The sequence below is a fragment of the Sebastes umbrosus genome, chromosome 18 (assembly GCF_015220745.1).
Source record: "Sebastes umbrosus isolate fSebUmb1 chromosome 18, fSebUmb1.pri, whole genome shotgun sequence".
NCBI lineage: Eukaryota > Metazoa > Chordata > Actinopteri > Perciformes > Sebastidae > Sebastes > Sebastes umbrosus.
In genome coordinates, this window is record NC_051286.1 from 28,077,514 (window position 1) to 28,096,121 (window position 18,608).

Here is an 18,608-nt window from a genome sequence, read left to right on the forward strand (position 1 = left end):
TTATATAATAAAATACTTGACATCTGTGTGTCGATACAATATTGCCACGCAAAATATGGCGATACTATGATTGATTTTTCCTCTACCCCATACAGTAATTATAGTTACAGTAAGTTGTGACTGTTGTAATAACTGGGGCCACTTGAAATGTATAAATACCTATAGAGACATTATACCATTCAACACTTACCTAGAGCTTTGTGAAGATCAAGACAGAGAACCTACACATGCCATCCATGTATCAATAAATACATTGACCTCATTTGAAGTGGGCATTTTGTGCCAAACAGTCACCAGAGAGTGGGCAAGGTGCTGACACCTGTGAGGAGTGGACAGAGAGAAAGGGAAAGAGAAAGATTGGTACTGTTCATCTTAAAGCCACATATTATGTCCTGAGGCTATTAACTCCAATGGGAGAAGTGAACGTGAACACAGATTAGGACTGATTCTTTCGCCCCATAGTCACCAAAGTAAATAATGGACCCATTTTTCCCGAGTCACATATCTTCCGAACATTCTGACACTAAAATAGCATTTTCCAGACAGACAAATCAGGAGAAAATAAACTTTGTTCAAGACCTTTTTCTGTCTCAGCAACACACTTTTGCGAGATCTGGCAACTAACATTTGCAAACGCTCTAGGTAACTCATTTTCGTAATGCTAACAAATATCTAATGTTAGCAAAAGAAAACATAAATACATTATGCAAAAATAATCCAATCTGCTTTCATCCATCCACACAATGAGGTGGAGGGGGTTGAGGGGGAGAGGCAAACATGCCATGACCAAACCCACTTACTAGACAGGAAGTGTATACCATTTCAAACCATTGGCGGAGCTGGTAATGCGTTATCTTTGTTATAGAGCATCTTTGGCTCCGCTCTAACTAGCTTTGTTTGAGAGCGTGCCAAACTAGCAGCTAGGCAGGCATTATGCAAATGTGTTATTTGGTGACATCACTACGTTACGGAAGAAGAGGCGGGACTTCAAGCAAGGCGTTTCAGGCAGTTCAGGAGCAGTGTTTCTGTGGGGGAGAGGAACTCCCTTCGGCGAGGACTTGTATCGTGGGGCCTCTTCACCAAGTTGAACGTCATTTTAACAGCAGAGTAACTGGATCCAACTGGTGCTCAGTAACGTAACGTTAGTTCTTCATGGTTTTCTCCTGAAGCTTGATTGAATGCTGTTGGATTGGTTCAAACTAAGTGGATCTAGGGAGTTAAGTGTAAGATAATCAAATGCAAGTCCCAATAACATTCACCGGAAATACAGAGTCCAGAGTTCAATAAAAAAAACACCACTTTTTAGCAATAAGCAACAAAAGATAGAAATTCAGTTTGTTCAGTTCAGTTAAGTTTTTTCCCCCACGAGTGAATCCTCTTCTCAAACATAAAGGATCTCTGCATCTGTGGATCTCACTGCTGCATGGCGCTGTAGTGTGTGTGTATGTGTGTGTGTGTGTGTGTGTGTGTGTGTGTGTGTGTGTGTGTGTGTGTGTGTGTGTGTGTGTCAAATCCGACACAGAGAGCAGAGGACAGAAGCAGCCGCCTTTGGCGCTTGGCGGGTGTTAATGTCGGACCCTGCATGCATCGTATGGTTCTGAGGGTCAGAACGAATGCACATTAAATTTAGATTAATAAATGTTATCCAATGTGAGAGGGATGATAGAAGCTATTTAGACATCTTGTGGGTGCTTCTCTAAGTCAGATGGAAATAACGTTCAGGCAGCAGGGAGTACAACACATGAAGGTTCGCATGCACATTCAGACATATGAAGTTTTTTTCACACAGATGCACACACGCAGCAAGTCAGACATGATTGAGCAGCCATGAATGATGAATTTATGCTGGATGGATCATGCAGAATGGAGACACAATGTAAATAGACTTCTAAAAAAAATGGGAAAGAGGTTGTGTTTTGGTTCCCTCGCTTCCCTTGCCTCTTTCTTCTTCTTCTTCTTCTTCTTCCTCTTCCTCCCTTCCTCTCCGGCGCTGTCTTTTGGCCCGGCTGAGCGGGGAGAAGCTTGCAGGCCGATTATGAGCTTTTTTAAAAGGTGGCTTCAAACTGCACAAGCTGCTGTGGATTTATCTCGCCAAGCACTTTAGAGACCGGCCATTCTGGACACACCACTGGCAAGTGAAGATAAAGCCAGTGAGTCCTCCCCTTTTTTCTTTTTTTCTCTGTTATTCTGCCTCGCGTTGAGTTGCGTCACGAGGAGCAGAGGGTAGCTCTCAGATCTACCTGCCAAACCTGGCAGCCAGCAGTGAGTCATGCTTGGCTTCCCGCCCTGCTTGGCTGCTTTTCTGTATCTGATTTAAATCAGGCAGGAAAAAATGGCACTGGTGGAATGCACTAGATATGATATTTTTCATACGTTGATAAATACCTGTTGTTAGCCTGTTTTAGCACCAGAATGGATAGTTACTGATCTGGGTTATTGATAGGAATAATGCCATGTATGTAGTCTATTCTCCTCACCATCCCCTGAGGCATGAAATTGTTTCCACACTCAATAGTGCCATCTGCCGTTGTGCCGTCATCTACACTCGTGCAGAGTCAGAGCTGCCAGATGGGTGTTTTGTAACCACAGATAAACCAGGGTCAGGGACGGGTCCGCTCCAAATTCCTCTTAAATCACAAGCTGAATGGTTTTGTGCACTTCAGGAAATCAGCCGCACACAATCATTCATGATAGACAGCGGGGATATCTAGTCAGCCGTTCAAAGCCAGGTGGAATATTCTTTTTGGTCAATCCACTGTATGCGGTGTCAAACGAGGATTTCCCACCCGTCAATATCTGCTCCCCACCTCCAACACACATAGAACCAGTTCTTGTTGCACTTATCATTCGGGGTTTATGTTTCAATCAAGTGGCGGCCTCTTCTTGAAGGCCTATTGTCTCACTGAATTAAAGGCTCATCCCTCAAAACCAAAGCAATCTCACAGACCTTGACCATAAACAAAGGTCACACATGTATTAATGCGGTCTGATTACGCCGCGGCAGCAGCCAGAGACCGATGCCTGCCACGTTCGTCTCATAGTAGCATCTTTGATTGTGTCAACAGGCCTGCTGCGTTCACAGTATAATGTTGAAACAATAATTAGCAGCAGAAAAGTGGGAAAAAAACCTCATCCTCTGACTTGTAATTTTAGGGATACTGTTAAATTTGAGGGGATATTTCCCACATGGTGAAAGAAACTACAGACATGTCAACGAACTGTTGGCAGAATGGCTGCAAATGCACCATCACTGGCAGTTACATCAAAATAAAATCCAATATTAACAATAACACAATCCTTTCAGCTAAATGAATAGGATATACACTTTGTATCTGGTTGTTAATATTATGTACTGCATCAGCCTTGAAATCGTTGTATCTGGTTTCAAACTGCTACAAATAGGTAACACAACAAAAGCTAATATAGGCTATTTATCTTGTGTGTGGTGATGTGATGTGGCTGTAGGAGAGTGGACATGGGAGGCTGATGTCAATGAGATGAAATTACTGTAATGCTGGATACATTTGGATCCAGCGCAGGAATGGCGGTGTGAGGTAATTAGAAAAAGTGCAAACCAAAAATGTGGTTTTACTTCATGGAATCTTAAAGATGCAGTGTGTATTATACATTGTAGCATCTAGTAGTGTGGTTGCAGATTGCAACCAACTGAGTAACCCTTCGCTCAGTCGTCCCTTTCCAAGACTGGTAACGTGAGCCGCACAGAGGCCATCCATACCATAAGAACACTACTTTAGGAGCAACAGAAGCCAGACGACAGCTGGTGGTACCACGGTTTAACACTCTGCAGTTCACGTTTTGTGTCGGAGAACTACGGCGGCCTTCAGGTAACGTAAAAATGTGAAAGGCTCTCTCTAGAGGCAGTGTTTGGGCTACTGTAGAAACTGCCCAGTCGCACATCAGTTCGTGAAATAGTCACGAAATTGCATTATGTATTGCTTCCTGTACATAGACCCAAATGTCACATTTTTTTCATGTTGGTCAGCACGAAATCAATTTGTATGTAATCCACGTAACTGTGAATCGGGAAGTATAGAGAGCCAGGAAGGAAGAACCAGGAAGTATATAAAGCCAGGAAGGAAGAACTAGGAAGTATAAAGAACAACAAACGCTGCGTAGGGAGGAGGTCAGGGTGGGTGGGTCAAAAAACACTGGACTTTTACCCAGGAGACCGTTGTTCGTACCCTGTGTGAAACCACGAGTCAAAGTTGATTTATTTGTCAAGTAACCTCCGTCGTTAAGTTACAGCACTTCCAGAGTTATTTTAACCCAAACCGCGATCTTTTCCTAAACCTAACTAAGTAGTTTGTTGCCTAAGCTAACCAAATCGATCTATTCCTAAACCTAACTAAGCTATTTTATTTTGAAAAGACTGGAGTGGAAAGTCGAGCTGCGCATCACGAAAAAAAGGGAAATTAGTGTCTATGTACACGAATCAAATAGATTCAATTTGGTGACTATTGCATGAACTACCGTGAGACTGTGTTGGTAGAAACATGGCGGACTCTGTGAAGAGGACCTGCTCCCTACGGAGATATGAAGGGCTCATTCTAAGCTAACAGAAATACAACCATTCTTAGGTTCAGGTGATTATACCCTAAAGAAAACATAGTTATGAATACTATACTCCATTTCTGCTAATAGATCCCCGAACACTGTTCCTTTAAGGATTTTAACTTTAATAAGATTAGAGCCGAGTGAAGAGCTAATTTTAGCGGTTATTCTCAGAGATAAATTACTGCTAACTTGCTTACCTTTGGTGACACAGATATCACAGCAGACTCCCATCTGAGAATAACAAGAGGGTGATTCAAAATGCATTTTACAGTGCAGAGGGGATTGAGTCTGTGAGTGTGTGTGTGTGTGTGTGTGTGTGTGTGTGCGTGAGTGTGTTAGACCCTGGAGGCTTGGAAGCAGTAGCAGCTACAGCAGCGCGCTGGCTAAGTTACTGTTGCTGCCCGAAATGTCGCTGAGGGTTTATGTAAGAGCACACGCAGCCTCCATCTCTCTCACGCAGACACACACCCTGTAAATACACCAGCGATGGATTATGCATGTATTCCCTCTCTCAAGCCGTCGCGTTCTGCTCACTGAAGTAGCATCTAAGCAGTGCTTTGATGAAGCAATGTAAACAGCCATATGCGACAACAACCAGCGCCGTCGTGCCAAGGTCCTGCTGGTGTGTTCCTCCAAACAGGCTCGACTGCATGTGACAACGTTAGCAAAGGGACGCATGGAACATAAGGCATTGTTTACACAGCCCTCTGGTGCCACAGCGGAATGACGGAAACCTTAAGTCAAAGCCTCGTTCTTTTGAGTGTATCGCTAACGGGAAAAACACAGACCTCGAGTGCTTTGAAGGGCAAATTAGAGTCCCAGACTGACCTCTAAAACCTGTGCTGTTGAGATGAATAGCCAATGGCTAACCTGCTCCATATCGTTGACAACATTAGAGGCAGTGCAGAGTGTCCTGTAGGACCCTTGAGCGAGGACAGATGACCTTGTGGGCTTCATGAGTGGAAATATTAATAGGCTTTAGACCGTAAATTCTTCTTATAGCCGTACAGCTCAGATCTGTGGCATTCAATTTGACTCTATGGTATTCTTTTTTATTCTATTCTTTAATGTGCCACTTGAGTCTGATCACTGAGCAGTTACAGTGAGAGATTCATTTTTCTTTTGGCACACGTCCTGCAGGTAATGATAACATTTATCCACAGGGCAGTATGATATCGAACCATCCATATTGCTTTGGGAGAGGGAAACCGGAGCACAAATGAGCTCTGAGGCTCCCGGATGTGTGTATGTGTGAGGGAGGGAGTGTGTCATGTTTAGCATGCGTCAGAAAGATATGGAGAGGGATACGCTATCAGTGGAAAATAGAGAGCACACACGACAAGGCACGGCATCGCCATGGCAGTGGTCCACGACAGGCATTATGGGACAGTGAGTGCGTGAATGATCACCCGTTGGGTCATCTTCTGGGAGATAGGGGGGGCAGGGAGATGTCTGTTTTGGCAGGTCTGCAGTTTGTCAGGTTTCATGTCTACTGGCTTTGTGAGGTGTGATTAATTACAGCAGTCATATATGGAGAAGGTTCTAGGTCTTCATTATATTAGTTCATCAAAATAGAATCAATGGATCCTTTAAAGTTACAATACAGTACTTAAAGGGACTGTTTGTAAGAATCAGAAATTGCTTGCTTGTTGCTTGCCGTTAAATCAACGAAGGTCAGCGTCCTGTTGCTCGCTCTACATAGACATGAATGAGCATCGCTCAAAACAGTGAGGCGACACACGTCAGCTAAAAGCACAATATCACTCTATATTTCAGCTGCTTGGCAGTAATGTTAGCTGACCAGACGAAGGTCTCTCCATGAATCAATGCTGATCCTAGTGTTGGCTTTTCCTGCCTCAGACTCCCGACCGCGGCCGGAGGGAACGGGGGAGACGCCTGAGTTTTGGTCGGAGACGATAACGTTTCTCTCTGCGGAGCCCCGTCACTTCACAAGACACAGGAAACCTCTGTTGGTCTGGAGGAGCTGCAGCAGTTATTTCTGCACAAACGTCCACTGTACATTCACTAGATATTCTCAGAGCTAAACTAACTCTTCTGCAGTGTGGAGTGAGCGCGCATGCACGTGAGAGAGTGGACACCTGTGGTAAATACCTGTTATTATCTAAAATACAACTCTGGGATCTGTATTTTAAAAAACAAAGTTGTCCATACCACAAATAACGATGTTATATAATTGCGATATTATGTCGTGCGATACTGTATCGACTCTCCAAAACACTGTATAGATTTTTAATCAACCTCTTAAAAATCTGACGGACGCTATTCGATCTCTCGGAGGTCGTAGCGGGCTCAGTTTTAAAGCTAGAGTGAAGGTAGTCATGTTATACTAGCTTGTCGAGAAAGACACTAAATAACGCTCCAAAGTTATTCTCATTTTTGAGGAAAAACTGTCATGACGATATTCACAGGGGTCCCTTGACCTCTGACCTCCAGATCAGTGAATGTAAATGGGTTCTATGGGTACCCACGAGTCTCCCCTTTACAGACTGCCCACTTTATGATAAACACATGCAGTTTTTTTAATGCAGTATAAATGCCTATTTGAAAATGGTTTATTTCTGATGTGTTTTTCACACAGTGACAGTTTTTCCTAAAAATATATTTAAAAACTGGCAATATATGGCCTTGCTCACAGTATTGCAATATATTGAATTGTTATCCCTGTATCATGATACGTATCATAGCGCCAGATTCTTGCCAATACACAGCCCTAGTCATTTGACAAAAAAGTCTTAACTCAAGGTCCACTTACTAGCTTTTTCTAGAGCTTTCAACTGTATCTGGCAGTCCAAGTAACAAATGTTTGCCTTAACAAAAGTATGGCTTACATAAGGAACATAAACGCTTCTTCATTGTCACATCTTAATTGAAAGAATATGTCTTCTACAGTCATTAATGCAAACAAAAAATGCAGCTTTATTATTTTCATTTAAATATGATGTAATTATAGACTAAGGCCATCAACATAAATTGAAGCATAAGCTCAACCAAAACGATACTAAAAAAGAAAAAAGAACAGTATAACATATGTCTCTATTACCTGATTATCAGCTCTTAACTGAAAGATTAGTTTTCCACTCTTAAAGTGCAGTATTTGGAGGAATACGGTTGGATTTTTGTGCCACTGTGTTATTTAAAAATAATTAATAAATATAAAACACATTACAGGGATTGTGCTGCTGGAATTACTGTGTTGCTTATAAGTGTATAGCGCGGCTCAAGTAACGTTACGTTAATCATATGCTGAAATCCAGCGTCCTCCACGACTGCATAAGGCTGCATATCTTTCACTGTAAACCTCCCCGATGCTGTTGTTGTGTTTTTTGCCACATGTAGAGGCTGTTTAAATGCTGCGGGGAGAAGGAGTTGCTCTTTCATACCCGGAGTGTTTCCGCTAGCATAAACCAGACGTGTTGCACGGTGCTCACATACAGTCGCCGTTTTATCCACCACTTTTTTCCATCATTTTCATGGTAACATTAAATCCGTAATGCTTCCATACAGCAGAGCCAAACGATGCTGGTGGATCCTCTAACTGGACTTTATCGTGTCCACTCGCCATTTCCATAAGTGAGTGACAGCCGCACTCTGCACTTCATCCATGAACAGGGCTGTGTCACGCTTCATCAACACATGCGCAGTAAAATCTGGTCTGTACTCGCCGAAATTGAGCCAATAGAAACGCACGACCGTAGCTTCAGTTACACTGCGCATGTGTTAAACCCCGTACCTCAAGACCCATGTCCACCCGTGTCCACCCGTTTCCCAGCGTCCTTCAATAGGCCTTGATTTTTCTAGTGTGATAACACACGGGAGCCAAACTCTACATGAAAAAATACACAATCAGCCTCATAACTTATTTCAAATGAACCGCGCAATTCATACACGTCCCTAACTGTGACTAGCGAACCGAACGGTTCGGATTTTTTACCTGGACCGTTTCATCCCTAATATATTGATATATATAATAACAAATGAATTAAGTGATAAAACAATCAACAGATGAAATGAGAGTGTAAGTTAGTCGGTGGTCCAGAGAGTATATAAATGTGATTGACGTTGCTTTATGACAGCAGGGAGATGCCCTCAAACGACATCTATCAGATCCCAAAACTTCTTACAGTGGGCTGCCTCAGATCAGTTACACTTATAGAGGCTCATATTTACAAACTATTAGATAACAGTAATCCAGTTACATGCAATCTGCGGCTCCCCAGACTGCAGCAGAATGTGCATATAGTAAACATGAAATTCTGACCCTTTGCAAGCTCATCACTGGAAGCTTTTAAGCTACAAAATGTCTGTCCAGCTTAACTGTTATCTGAGGAGCTGGCAGAGCAGGCAGGGCGACTGAACACAAATCTGGATGGAACACTGCTGTTACCTAACTCTGAAGTTATTTTCAAACCAATTCTTTTGTCGCCTGTGACTGATGAGTTTCACATTTCAGGATTGCTGTTGAATCACTACTTTGATGCAGTGTTCTCAGTCTTATTATTCATCTGTTCTATGATCTCTACAGTCAGTCACTGTTCCCTCAGTGTGAAATGGCCATTCATGTAAGTGTGACTTTCTATTTTGCGCTATCTCTCTCTTCTCTCTCTTCCCTTCCTGCTCATGTTTTTCTATCCTCTTCTTCCCTTTCTCCCTCTCTGGCTTCCCCTCTCTCAGTTCTTGGATCGGCACCAGTGCCAGCTTGCAGTCTGATTATGAAGGCTTTAATGTTCCGTTTAACAGCAGCATGTTGCGGGTCGTGGTTGGTTGTTGTGGGTAGGGTATCTGTTTGACAGAACGGGCCTCTCCACACACTCACTGACCCACACAAACACGGTGACATTAGCCTTTATTAGGCCAGCTGTGCCTGTCCGCCTCGCTCCTCCCCGAGCGGACAGACACAGTCTGGCATTCAGCCTGTCCTTTGATGGCCGACTCCAAACAGCCATATCAAACAGCCATAACGGCCAAATCAGGACAGAAATAAGACTTAATGGAAATGTTAACGGCCTAATATCCGTAGCTGTAAAGGCGAGGAAGCAGTAGCTGGCTCTTTTTGGTTAGGATGGGAACTGTGTGCCACCTAGTGAAGGTTTTTCGTCCTCTGCAGTTGCTGTCTGTTTCTCTGACGTCTGACAGTGACAGATAAGATAAACCCAAGAAACTCAAATGGAGGAATTTCACAGTCTCGTCGCCCTGTCCCTTGTCTTCTTTCTTCTCTCTGTTTTTACATAACAAAGTGTTTCATAACTGGCCAGATTGTCGAGGAGCCGCGGCGGCTCTCTCTCCTCCCCTCCCTCCCATCCTCAACATCTCTAACTTCCCCGACACCTTTCCTCCTCCCTCTCTCGCCCGCTCCCCTCAGCTCTTCCTTCCCACATCGTCCCGACCGTCTGTCCACGTGCCTCCTCCAGGGCCCGGGCAGATGAGTAGAGGCAGGGCCATATGGGGGCAGGAGGCAGCTCTTGTGAGAAGGAAGCCACGTCGCATTTGTGCAGAAAGCGCCAAGCGCCGCACTGTTCATCCTGGCAGCTTTGCACCAGCACCTCCCCCGCCCCCCCGTCCCGAGGGGGCTTCCTTCCTCATATTAGTTTGGCTTCTCCAGAGCAGAAGGCCAGATAGGGACCTGGATCGAGCTCTCTCTCTATGGCTGTCACACTCCCTCTACTAACTCGTTCTCTGTCACACTTATTTCAGTCTCCTCCTCCATCTTTTCCTTCTTGTTTTCACTCTCCTGTCTCTCCTCATCTCTCTGTTTGTTTCCTCTCTCTCGTCTGTCTGTTAACTCCTCGCTGCAGTCTGATCACTTTGCCACTGCAGCAGAATCTACATGGGTGGGACCTTATTGCGGATGGGCAGTTTTGCAACCCGAACTGACTCTCGCTGTCTAACCCTGTCTTATTTATCCTCCTCTCTTTTTTATCTTGCATCCACTGCACCCTCTCCTCCCCCATTAGGATTCATGGCCTCGACTCCCCTGCGTCGTGACTCCAGACAGTTTGTACTGTGCTGGGGGCGGTTACTCTTATGAGAGGCTAAGGTTGCGTCCTCACCTTCCTCTTCCCCTTTATGACGAGACTGTCTGCTCCGCACGCCAGACGAGGACACAGTGTAGAACAGTTTCGTACCGCCTGGAGCAAAAGTACACGTGCCTCGGATCTCCGTGTGGAACTGCAGCGGTGGAGTTTAAAGCTGCTATAATCTAACTTTTTACATTAATTATGGATGATATGACTGTGTTGTATGAAACTTGCTCTCTTATGCAACTCTCTTCTTTACAGGAGTTTTCACAGCATCAGTTTTGGTTACACGTCCAGCAACTTCACTGTTTGGACAACACATTCTCACTCTCAAATACCGCCGCTTGGTCAGTCAGTCTCTGATGCCGCTCGAAAACATTTGTTTTCACAGGAAGTTAAATTTAGGCAACACAACTACTTAGTTAGGGTTAGGAAACGACTAGCGACTCACGTGACTCATGGGACTGACAATACTGACGACTCACGTGACTAACGGGACTGACGATACCGACGACTCAGGAGAATGATGATACCGACAATACCGACGACTCACGTGACTAACAGGACTGACTATACTGACGAATCAGGAGACTGATGATACCGACAATACGACGACGCTCCAGAACTGCTAGGTGTGTACGCCATCAGCCATAACATTCAGACCACTGACAGGTGAGATGAATAACATTGATTATCTGGTTACCATGGCACCTGGCAGTGGGGGGGATATATTAGACAGCAAGTGAACATTCTGAACTTTGAACTTTGTGTTGGAAGCAGAATAAATGGGCCAGCGTAAGGATGTGAGCGACTTTGACAAGGGCCACATAGTGCTGTCTAGACGACCGGGTCAGAGCATCTCCAGAACTGCAGCTCTTGTGGGATGTTCCCGGTCTGCAGTGGTCAGGACCGACCAGAAGTGGTCCAAGGAAGGAGAACCGGTGAACCGGCGACAGGGTCAGACCCGAGACTCATTGATGCACGTGGGGAGCGAAGGCTAGCCGTGTTGTCTGATCCAATAGAAGAGCTACTGGAGCTCAAACTGCTGAACAAGTTAATGCTGGTTCTGATAGAAAGGTGTCAGAACACACAGTGAGGAGCAGTTTGTTGTGTATGGGGACCAGTCAGGGTGCTCGTGGTGACCCTAATGTTCATGGTGTAAATAAGCAACTGTTCGCCATATCAACTTAAAAGGTGATGATATGTCAAAGTTGTGTTCACAACCTGCCCCCAGGTTGCCAAAAAAATCACTTATTGCAGGCTTACACTTTTTTTCTAAAGCCCGTCTTACACATAAAACTTGACTTCCTCCTGAACATGTACACTACCTTTCATCATTCAGTCCCGTAATTGTCAGTACAAGCAGGTTCTGTTGACATTTACTGGCAGATGAAATATTAAAACAGTGAAGGTACTTCATTTCCTCTGAGCTGATTCACCTTGACTTAATGAATTCATCCGCGCAGCGTTCACTGAATATGAGCAAACAAAAGCCAGACAGAAAGTTCAAGAGCACTTTTTTCCAGTGTTTCCTCTGCTCCTGTCTTCCATAAAAGAAGTTGCATTTTTAGTTTATATACATCCAACCATGACTGAGTTGTTTTTTGTACGATCGGCAACAAAACTGCACAAAATAAACTACAAGATGTTTGCTCAAATAATCCCACAGAATGGAATATCTCTCCCAGTTTGTTCCATTTCCTTAATGACGGCTGTTCATAAATCCTCAGAAAGCAGCCTCACTCAGCTTAGATTACCGTCGGCTCTAAGAGTTTTTACCAGAGAGGTCAAGTGGAAGGTTGCATCTAATGAATCGCTCGGCTTCTCGCGGCCACCCACGGGGTTCGCGGTCTCCAGTAGATAACGAGCCGAGCAGGGGCTCAGTGGTCATCCACAGAGTTACTGCATTAGCCTTTGACCTTGTGTACATGTAGCTCAGGGATGCAGTGATGACATGGATGGCTTGGACCTCCGACACACAGAGGGGCTTTAAGTTCAGAGCTGATCCATAGTATTTACTAAATGATATACAGTAGAGTCGCAGGGCCGTACTTTGGCGTCATCGCACTAAGTACAAACCAGTTTTAACCTTTTAAATGTGCAAAGGGCAAAAAAAGTATTGTTTTATCTTTACCTCTTTCACTGTAACTCCGTGATAGTTATTACATGATTTAGGCTTGATTTTAATTTCTTAATTCTCCAGTACTGTTGTCCAATGGAGTGCTGCAGGGATGACGTATTTTTGTAGGCAAACCAGGAAGTTAGCATCTCCCTGGTTCCCTTGACAAAAAGACAACGGGATTATTCCGTTGGGTTTTGGATTACTGCGGAAAAAAACTCTGTGGCAAACACACGTTTATGATACTTAAAACTTTTGTTCAGAAATGTAATTTTTACAAAGTTATGACTTTATTCTCGTTATATTACGACTTTTTTTTCTTGTAAAGTTATGACTTTAATCTCGTAAAGTTATGACTTTAATCTCGTTAAATTATGACTTTAATCTCGTAAAATTATGACTTTAATCTCGTAAAGTTATGACTTTATTCTCATTATATTCTGACTTTATTCTGTAAATCTCAGATGTTTTTTCCCTCAATGTGGCCTTAATACTCCGTAGTACATTGTCTCTTTGGCCCTCACTGCATTAGACTTATATACTATATACTCAGACTATAAACTGTGTTACCTTCATCACAATGATCACGTTTTGCAGCTCCAGACAGATTATTTTTTTTTTTTTGCCTAAAATGTCTCTTTTGAGAGTAAAGGTTGCTGACCCCTGCCCTAGATGAAAGTACAGGGATTATATTTGAAACATTAAATTGAATTAGTTGAATTAAATGTGACACTGGCTGCAAAGACCCACAGGACCCATTAAAGCTGAGAGTTCACTGAGCCTCAAGGTGACACCCGTGATCAGTTAAGTGTCAGAAAACATTAGATACTGTTATCAAGGGATATAAAACACTTCAGAACAGGAAAGTGCTGCAAAGGGAAGTAGTGAGGGAGGAGGTAGTGTAACTGGAAGACTCATATTCAAGTCATTTGTGTGAGGACGCATCCGGTGTGTGAAAGTGTCTCGGAGTGAATGAATGGCTCTACCGGCTCCTGGCTGCTGTGTGTCGGTCACCCTGACCTTCATAGGTGTAGGGGCCTGAGGGAAAAGACAACGTCCCTTTAGGGACCAATACAATGGAATTGTTGTTGCCAGAATTCCATATGCATCTCTACGGAAAGGCTGTAGGCTATAGAGTTTGAAGTGACAGGTTTCCCAAGGGAACTGTACACTATAGGGTTTGAAATCGCCAGAGGCCCCACAATACGATATTATCACCATACCATCTTATTGCAATTTGAATCATTTTGCGATATGCTGAGTATTGAGATAAGATATATTGCAATTTATTACCTTTTTTCAACTGCAAATTACGCAGTGTGTCAACATCTGTTTTATCTAATAAGTTCCAGTTTTCACTCTGCTCATCTCAGAGTTTTGATTCACATATCTGGAGGTCAGAGGTCAAGGGACCCCTTTGAAAATGGCCATGCTGGTTTTTCCTCGCTAAATGTAGCGTAACTTTGGAGCGTTATTTAGGGTTGTTCCCAACCAGTGTTCATTTCGTTAACCAAAACTATGACGAAATAGGTTCTTTTCTTTTTTTCCATGAGTAAGACTAGACAATGACGAGACGACACCGATGTCATTAAACACTAACGTTGACGATATCAAAAATGCAATATCGTTGACGAAAAAAGACGAGACTAAACTGTAGTTTAAAAACATAAAAACTTTACCAAAATCTCTTTATTTTTGTCACCTCTCCTCCCTTCTCTGTGTCACTCTCTCTCTGTCTCACACACACACACACACACACACACACACACACACACAACACGCTGCGGCGGTCTGTCTCTGTCCTTCTTGTCTCAGTAAAACTATGGAGGATAGAAATGACTAAAATGTGTCTAAAACTAATAAGCATTTTCGTTTTAAGACTAAGACTAAATCTGAAATAGCTGCCAAACATGGCCATGACATGGTTGGTACCAACTGATTCCTTCGGTTTTCTGGTTCCATATTTTACCATATCTTCACTCTAGCTCCAAGACCTAGTCCACTACAACCTCTGAAAGACACAATAGTGCTTGGGTTGTTAAGAGTTTAATAGTTTATATAATAAAAGATTGATACTTGACGTCCCCCCCCCCCCACTATAGGGCAATCTGCCAGACTTCTTTAAGCCACCTTGCAGTATGGATAGTTATGCAAACATGCACATGAATACACAGACCAGTGATAACATTTACAGAGGTGGAACTTAAAAGCACTGGATGAGAATAGGAAATCAAAGTTCACTTAATTACTGCAGGTAATGAATGTCCATCGATTTAAAATGCAAATGATTCTTTGCCATTATTTTCCCAAATAGCACCATCTGTTTCCATTAATCTGCCCTTTCAAACTACCACATGATGTGGCAAAATCTGATAGTGGCTCTGATAGATTTGACCAAGGTTATATAAAGGTACAGGCGTGTTTTGGAGGTGAACAGGCAAATATGGTGTATTTTTGCGCAAATTTCTTGCTGAATATTGATGTTAATTTGGGAGGTGTTTGCATCACGGAGATATCAAGTTTATGGCGCCTCGGACACACCAGGAACATCAGGAGCGCATGGCGGCTGCATTACCTGTTGTTTTTATTCTGGCGTCCGTGTTAACAGGTTAGAGCTGTCACACTGGATATGCGTCTCAGCTGCGTCTCTTCTAGAGAATAGAGGTCTGGCCTATTTTTGACGCTTGACGCGTGCCGCGCGCGTCTCACAGCAGCCACAGACAGTGAAAGTGATCTATTGACTGTATATTGACATCATATCAGCTACATTACTACAGTTTCGATGTCTATCTGTAGAATATGTCAAGGACAGTGAAGGTGATCTACTGACTGTATATTGACATCATATCAGCTACATTACTACAGTTTTGATGTCTATCTGTAGAATATGTTACGGACATGAAAAAAAAGTAAAGACTTATTTTTAAATCAACACTTCCTGCTTTCATTTCAAAATAAAAGCTCTCAAGCGTTTTTTCTGTGGACAGAATTCCTTCATTTGTTAACCAGAGGCTTTTATTCTGAAATATGTGTCTGACAGTGTTGTAGAACATGCAGTGACTTGGAGAGCTCGATGAATGAATATAGTACGGAGTTTTAATTGTGGATTATTACTATTATTTACAAATTACCACACGTTTCTTAACCTTTCTCTGTCTAAAATAAATATAAATGAAATTAATAATGAAATGAAATGGCCATTAAAAGGCAAAATCTATGTAGAAAGAAAGGGCTGAACACCAGCTGCGTTTACCAGGTTAGCAGAGTTGGAGACGGGGAGCGCCAAAACTGCTGGCGATAAATACACAGTGCATCATTTTTGGAGGGAATACTAAAACTGCTGACTCTGGAACTTGACTTGATCATAAATATTATGATATATTCTCTTCCTCTTTCTGTCCTTCCCAGTTCTTCCCATACGGCGATGCGTCCAAGTTCGCCCAGCACGCCTTCAGGACCTTCGACAAGAACAGCGATGGCACCATCGACTTCAGAGAGTTCATCTGCGCGCTGTCCATCACATCACGAGGCAGCTTCGAGCAGAAGCTCAACTGGGCCTTCAACATGTACGACCTGGACGGAGATGGCAAGATCACACGGGTGGAGATGCTGGAGATCATCCAGGTATCATATCATGTATTCATCTTTTTAAGGGAGCTAAATGGATTTTTTTTGTTTTGACAGCCACATTGCAATGGAGCCAAGTTAAAGGGACTGTTTGTAACTTCTTACACGTATAAATCATTGTGGGTCGGTGTCCCATGAGCGCTCGCTTTTGGCTACGCTGTTCAGACTCAGGCTCCAACACAAACTACACGGAAGCACCAAAACCTCAAAGTTCTATCTAGTGAAGCCCGTCTGTTAAACAGTGTTAACTCTTCCTGCTCCAGCCCCCGACTGTAGTCAGAAGACACAGAGGAGACCGTAGCTTTGGTCTCCAGGGCCGGAGTCTCTGCTGTACTCTGGTCCTCTGTCTGCCTTCACTCACACACCGCACTCGTTCTCTCTCTCTCTCTCCACCTGTCACGTTCATGCGCGCTCACTCCACCCTGCAGAAGAGTTAGTTTAGCTCTGAGAATATCTAGTGAATGTACAGTGGACGTTTGTACAGAAATAACTGCTGCAGCTACTCCAGACCAACAGAGGTTTCCCATGTCTTGTGAAGTGACGGGGCTCCGCAGAGAGAAACGTTATCGTCTCCGACCAAAACTCCGGCGTCTCCCCCGTTCCCTCCGGCCGCGGTCGGGAGTCTGAGGCAGGAAAAGCCAACACTAGGATCAGCATTGATTCATGGAGAGACCTTCGTCTGGTCAGCTAACATTACTGCCAAGCAGCTGAAATATAGAGTGATATTGTGCTTTTAGCTGACGTGTGACACCTCACTGTTTTGAGTGATGCTCGTTCATGTCTATGTAGAGCAACAGGACGCTGACTTTCGTTAACTTGACGGCCACAGGTGTCGCTGTTAACAAGACATTTCTGATTCTTACAAACAATCCCTTTAAAAGACTTAGTAATCTAAAGATTTTTGAGAATTTTGCCAGATGTTTATGTCTGTCTGTCTGTAGACTGATATTGTCACCGCGATAGTGTCACAACCATGAAAGATGCAGTCACGGAACTTTACAGGTGTTTAGTTGAGATCCCCCCCTACTTTACGACCTGGCCCGATTTGGCGTTGCGGCCAGTGTGATCCCATCGTAAGATGGTCTCTAGTTTGATCTTGAACTGATACAATGAAGCATCAGTGCATTCACTGGCAACACTGTTTTAAAGAGGACCTATCATGCTCATTTTCAGGTGCATACTTGTAGTTTGGGTTTCTACTAGAACATGTTTGTACTAATGTTCATAAAACAGTTTACTGTTCTCACACCGGCCGTGCTGCAGCAACTCTTTCCACCCTCTGTCTGAAACGCTCTGTTTGAGCTAGCTTCTTTTTAAAGGAACAGTTTGGCATACTGGCAAATAAGCAGTTGGCAAGTGATACATTGCCACATGCCTCGTGTGTTTTTTAACCTGCTGAGTCACGAGGTTGCAGCACTTTTGATTTTTTTTTTCTACTTAGTTAAAGGTTATACAGCAGAGGGCTGAGCCTGCAGGGCCTGACAAGACACAAATTATTCATAAACACAAATGTACGACTAAGAAACAAGCAACGAAAGGCAGAAGAGCATGTAACGAGCCAACTCATGTAGAATTTAGAGCACTTGGTCTCATGGATAATATCATCGTCAGGCAGAGCAATCAAAATGACATTGTCTATCGGCATGATTGTTTCTATTTACTCACGTTAAATCCCCGTGCCGAGGGTAACTATGTCTTCATGTAAGATATATTAACCTAGGCTAATTTAATATCTCTAAAATATTTATACTACCAAACAAAACCTGGATTATTCAATTATAATTTGTATTTATTTTATTTTATTATAATTTTAATTAATTATTTATAATTGTATTGATTATTTCCATCCATACATGCATGCATCTGAGCAGTAAAAAGTCCACGAACAAACTGTGCTTTGACTCATCTGCACATAGTATAAATATAGAATCATGTTCTTCATGCATCTTGCAGAGACTAATCTTTCACATTCTGTTCTGCCATGTGGGAGGACATCAATAATAATTTAAAAAACTAATAGCACAGGCTGTGGTTACTGTGCATCTCTATTATTATTTGGACAGCACATCACATTATCTGTGCAAACACAAACAGCGAGGCATCAGAAGACGCTGCAGAGCAGCTGAAGCCGGCTGACAGGAGATCCAGCTGTGCTCCATCTGTGCTGCCGACATCAGAAACTGACACCTCATCTCAACATGTTTCCCTTGATTCCTCTTTCCTCGCGTCTTTTCTTTGCATCTCTCAGGAAA

At 43.3% G+C, this 18,608-nt stretch overlaps 1 protein-coding gene across 1 annotated transcript in view; it reads left to right on the forward strand.

Moving 5' to 3' along the window:
- Window positions 1-18,608, forward strand: part of vsnl1a (visinin-like 1a) — a 58,726-nt gene that overhangs the window by 37,295 nt on the left and 2,823 nt on the right. Inside the window, exon 3 of the mRNA XM_037750318.1 lies at window positions 16,138-16,353. Coding sequence (XP_037606246.1) covers window positions 16,138-16,353 — 216 coding nt within the window. The remainder of the gene's footprint in view (window positions 1-16,137; window positions 16,354-18,608) is intronic.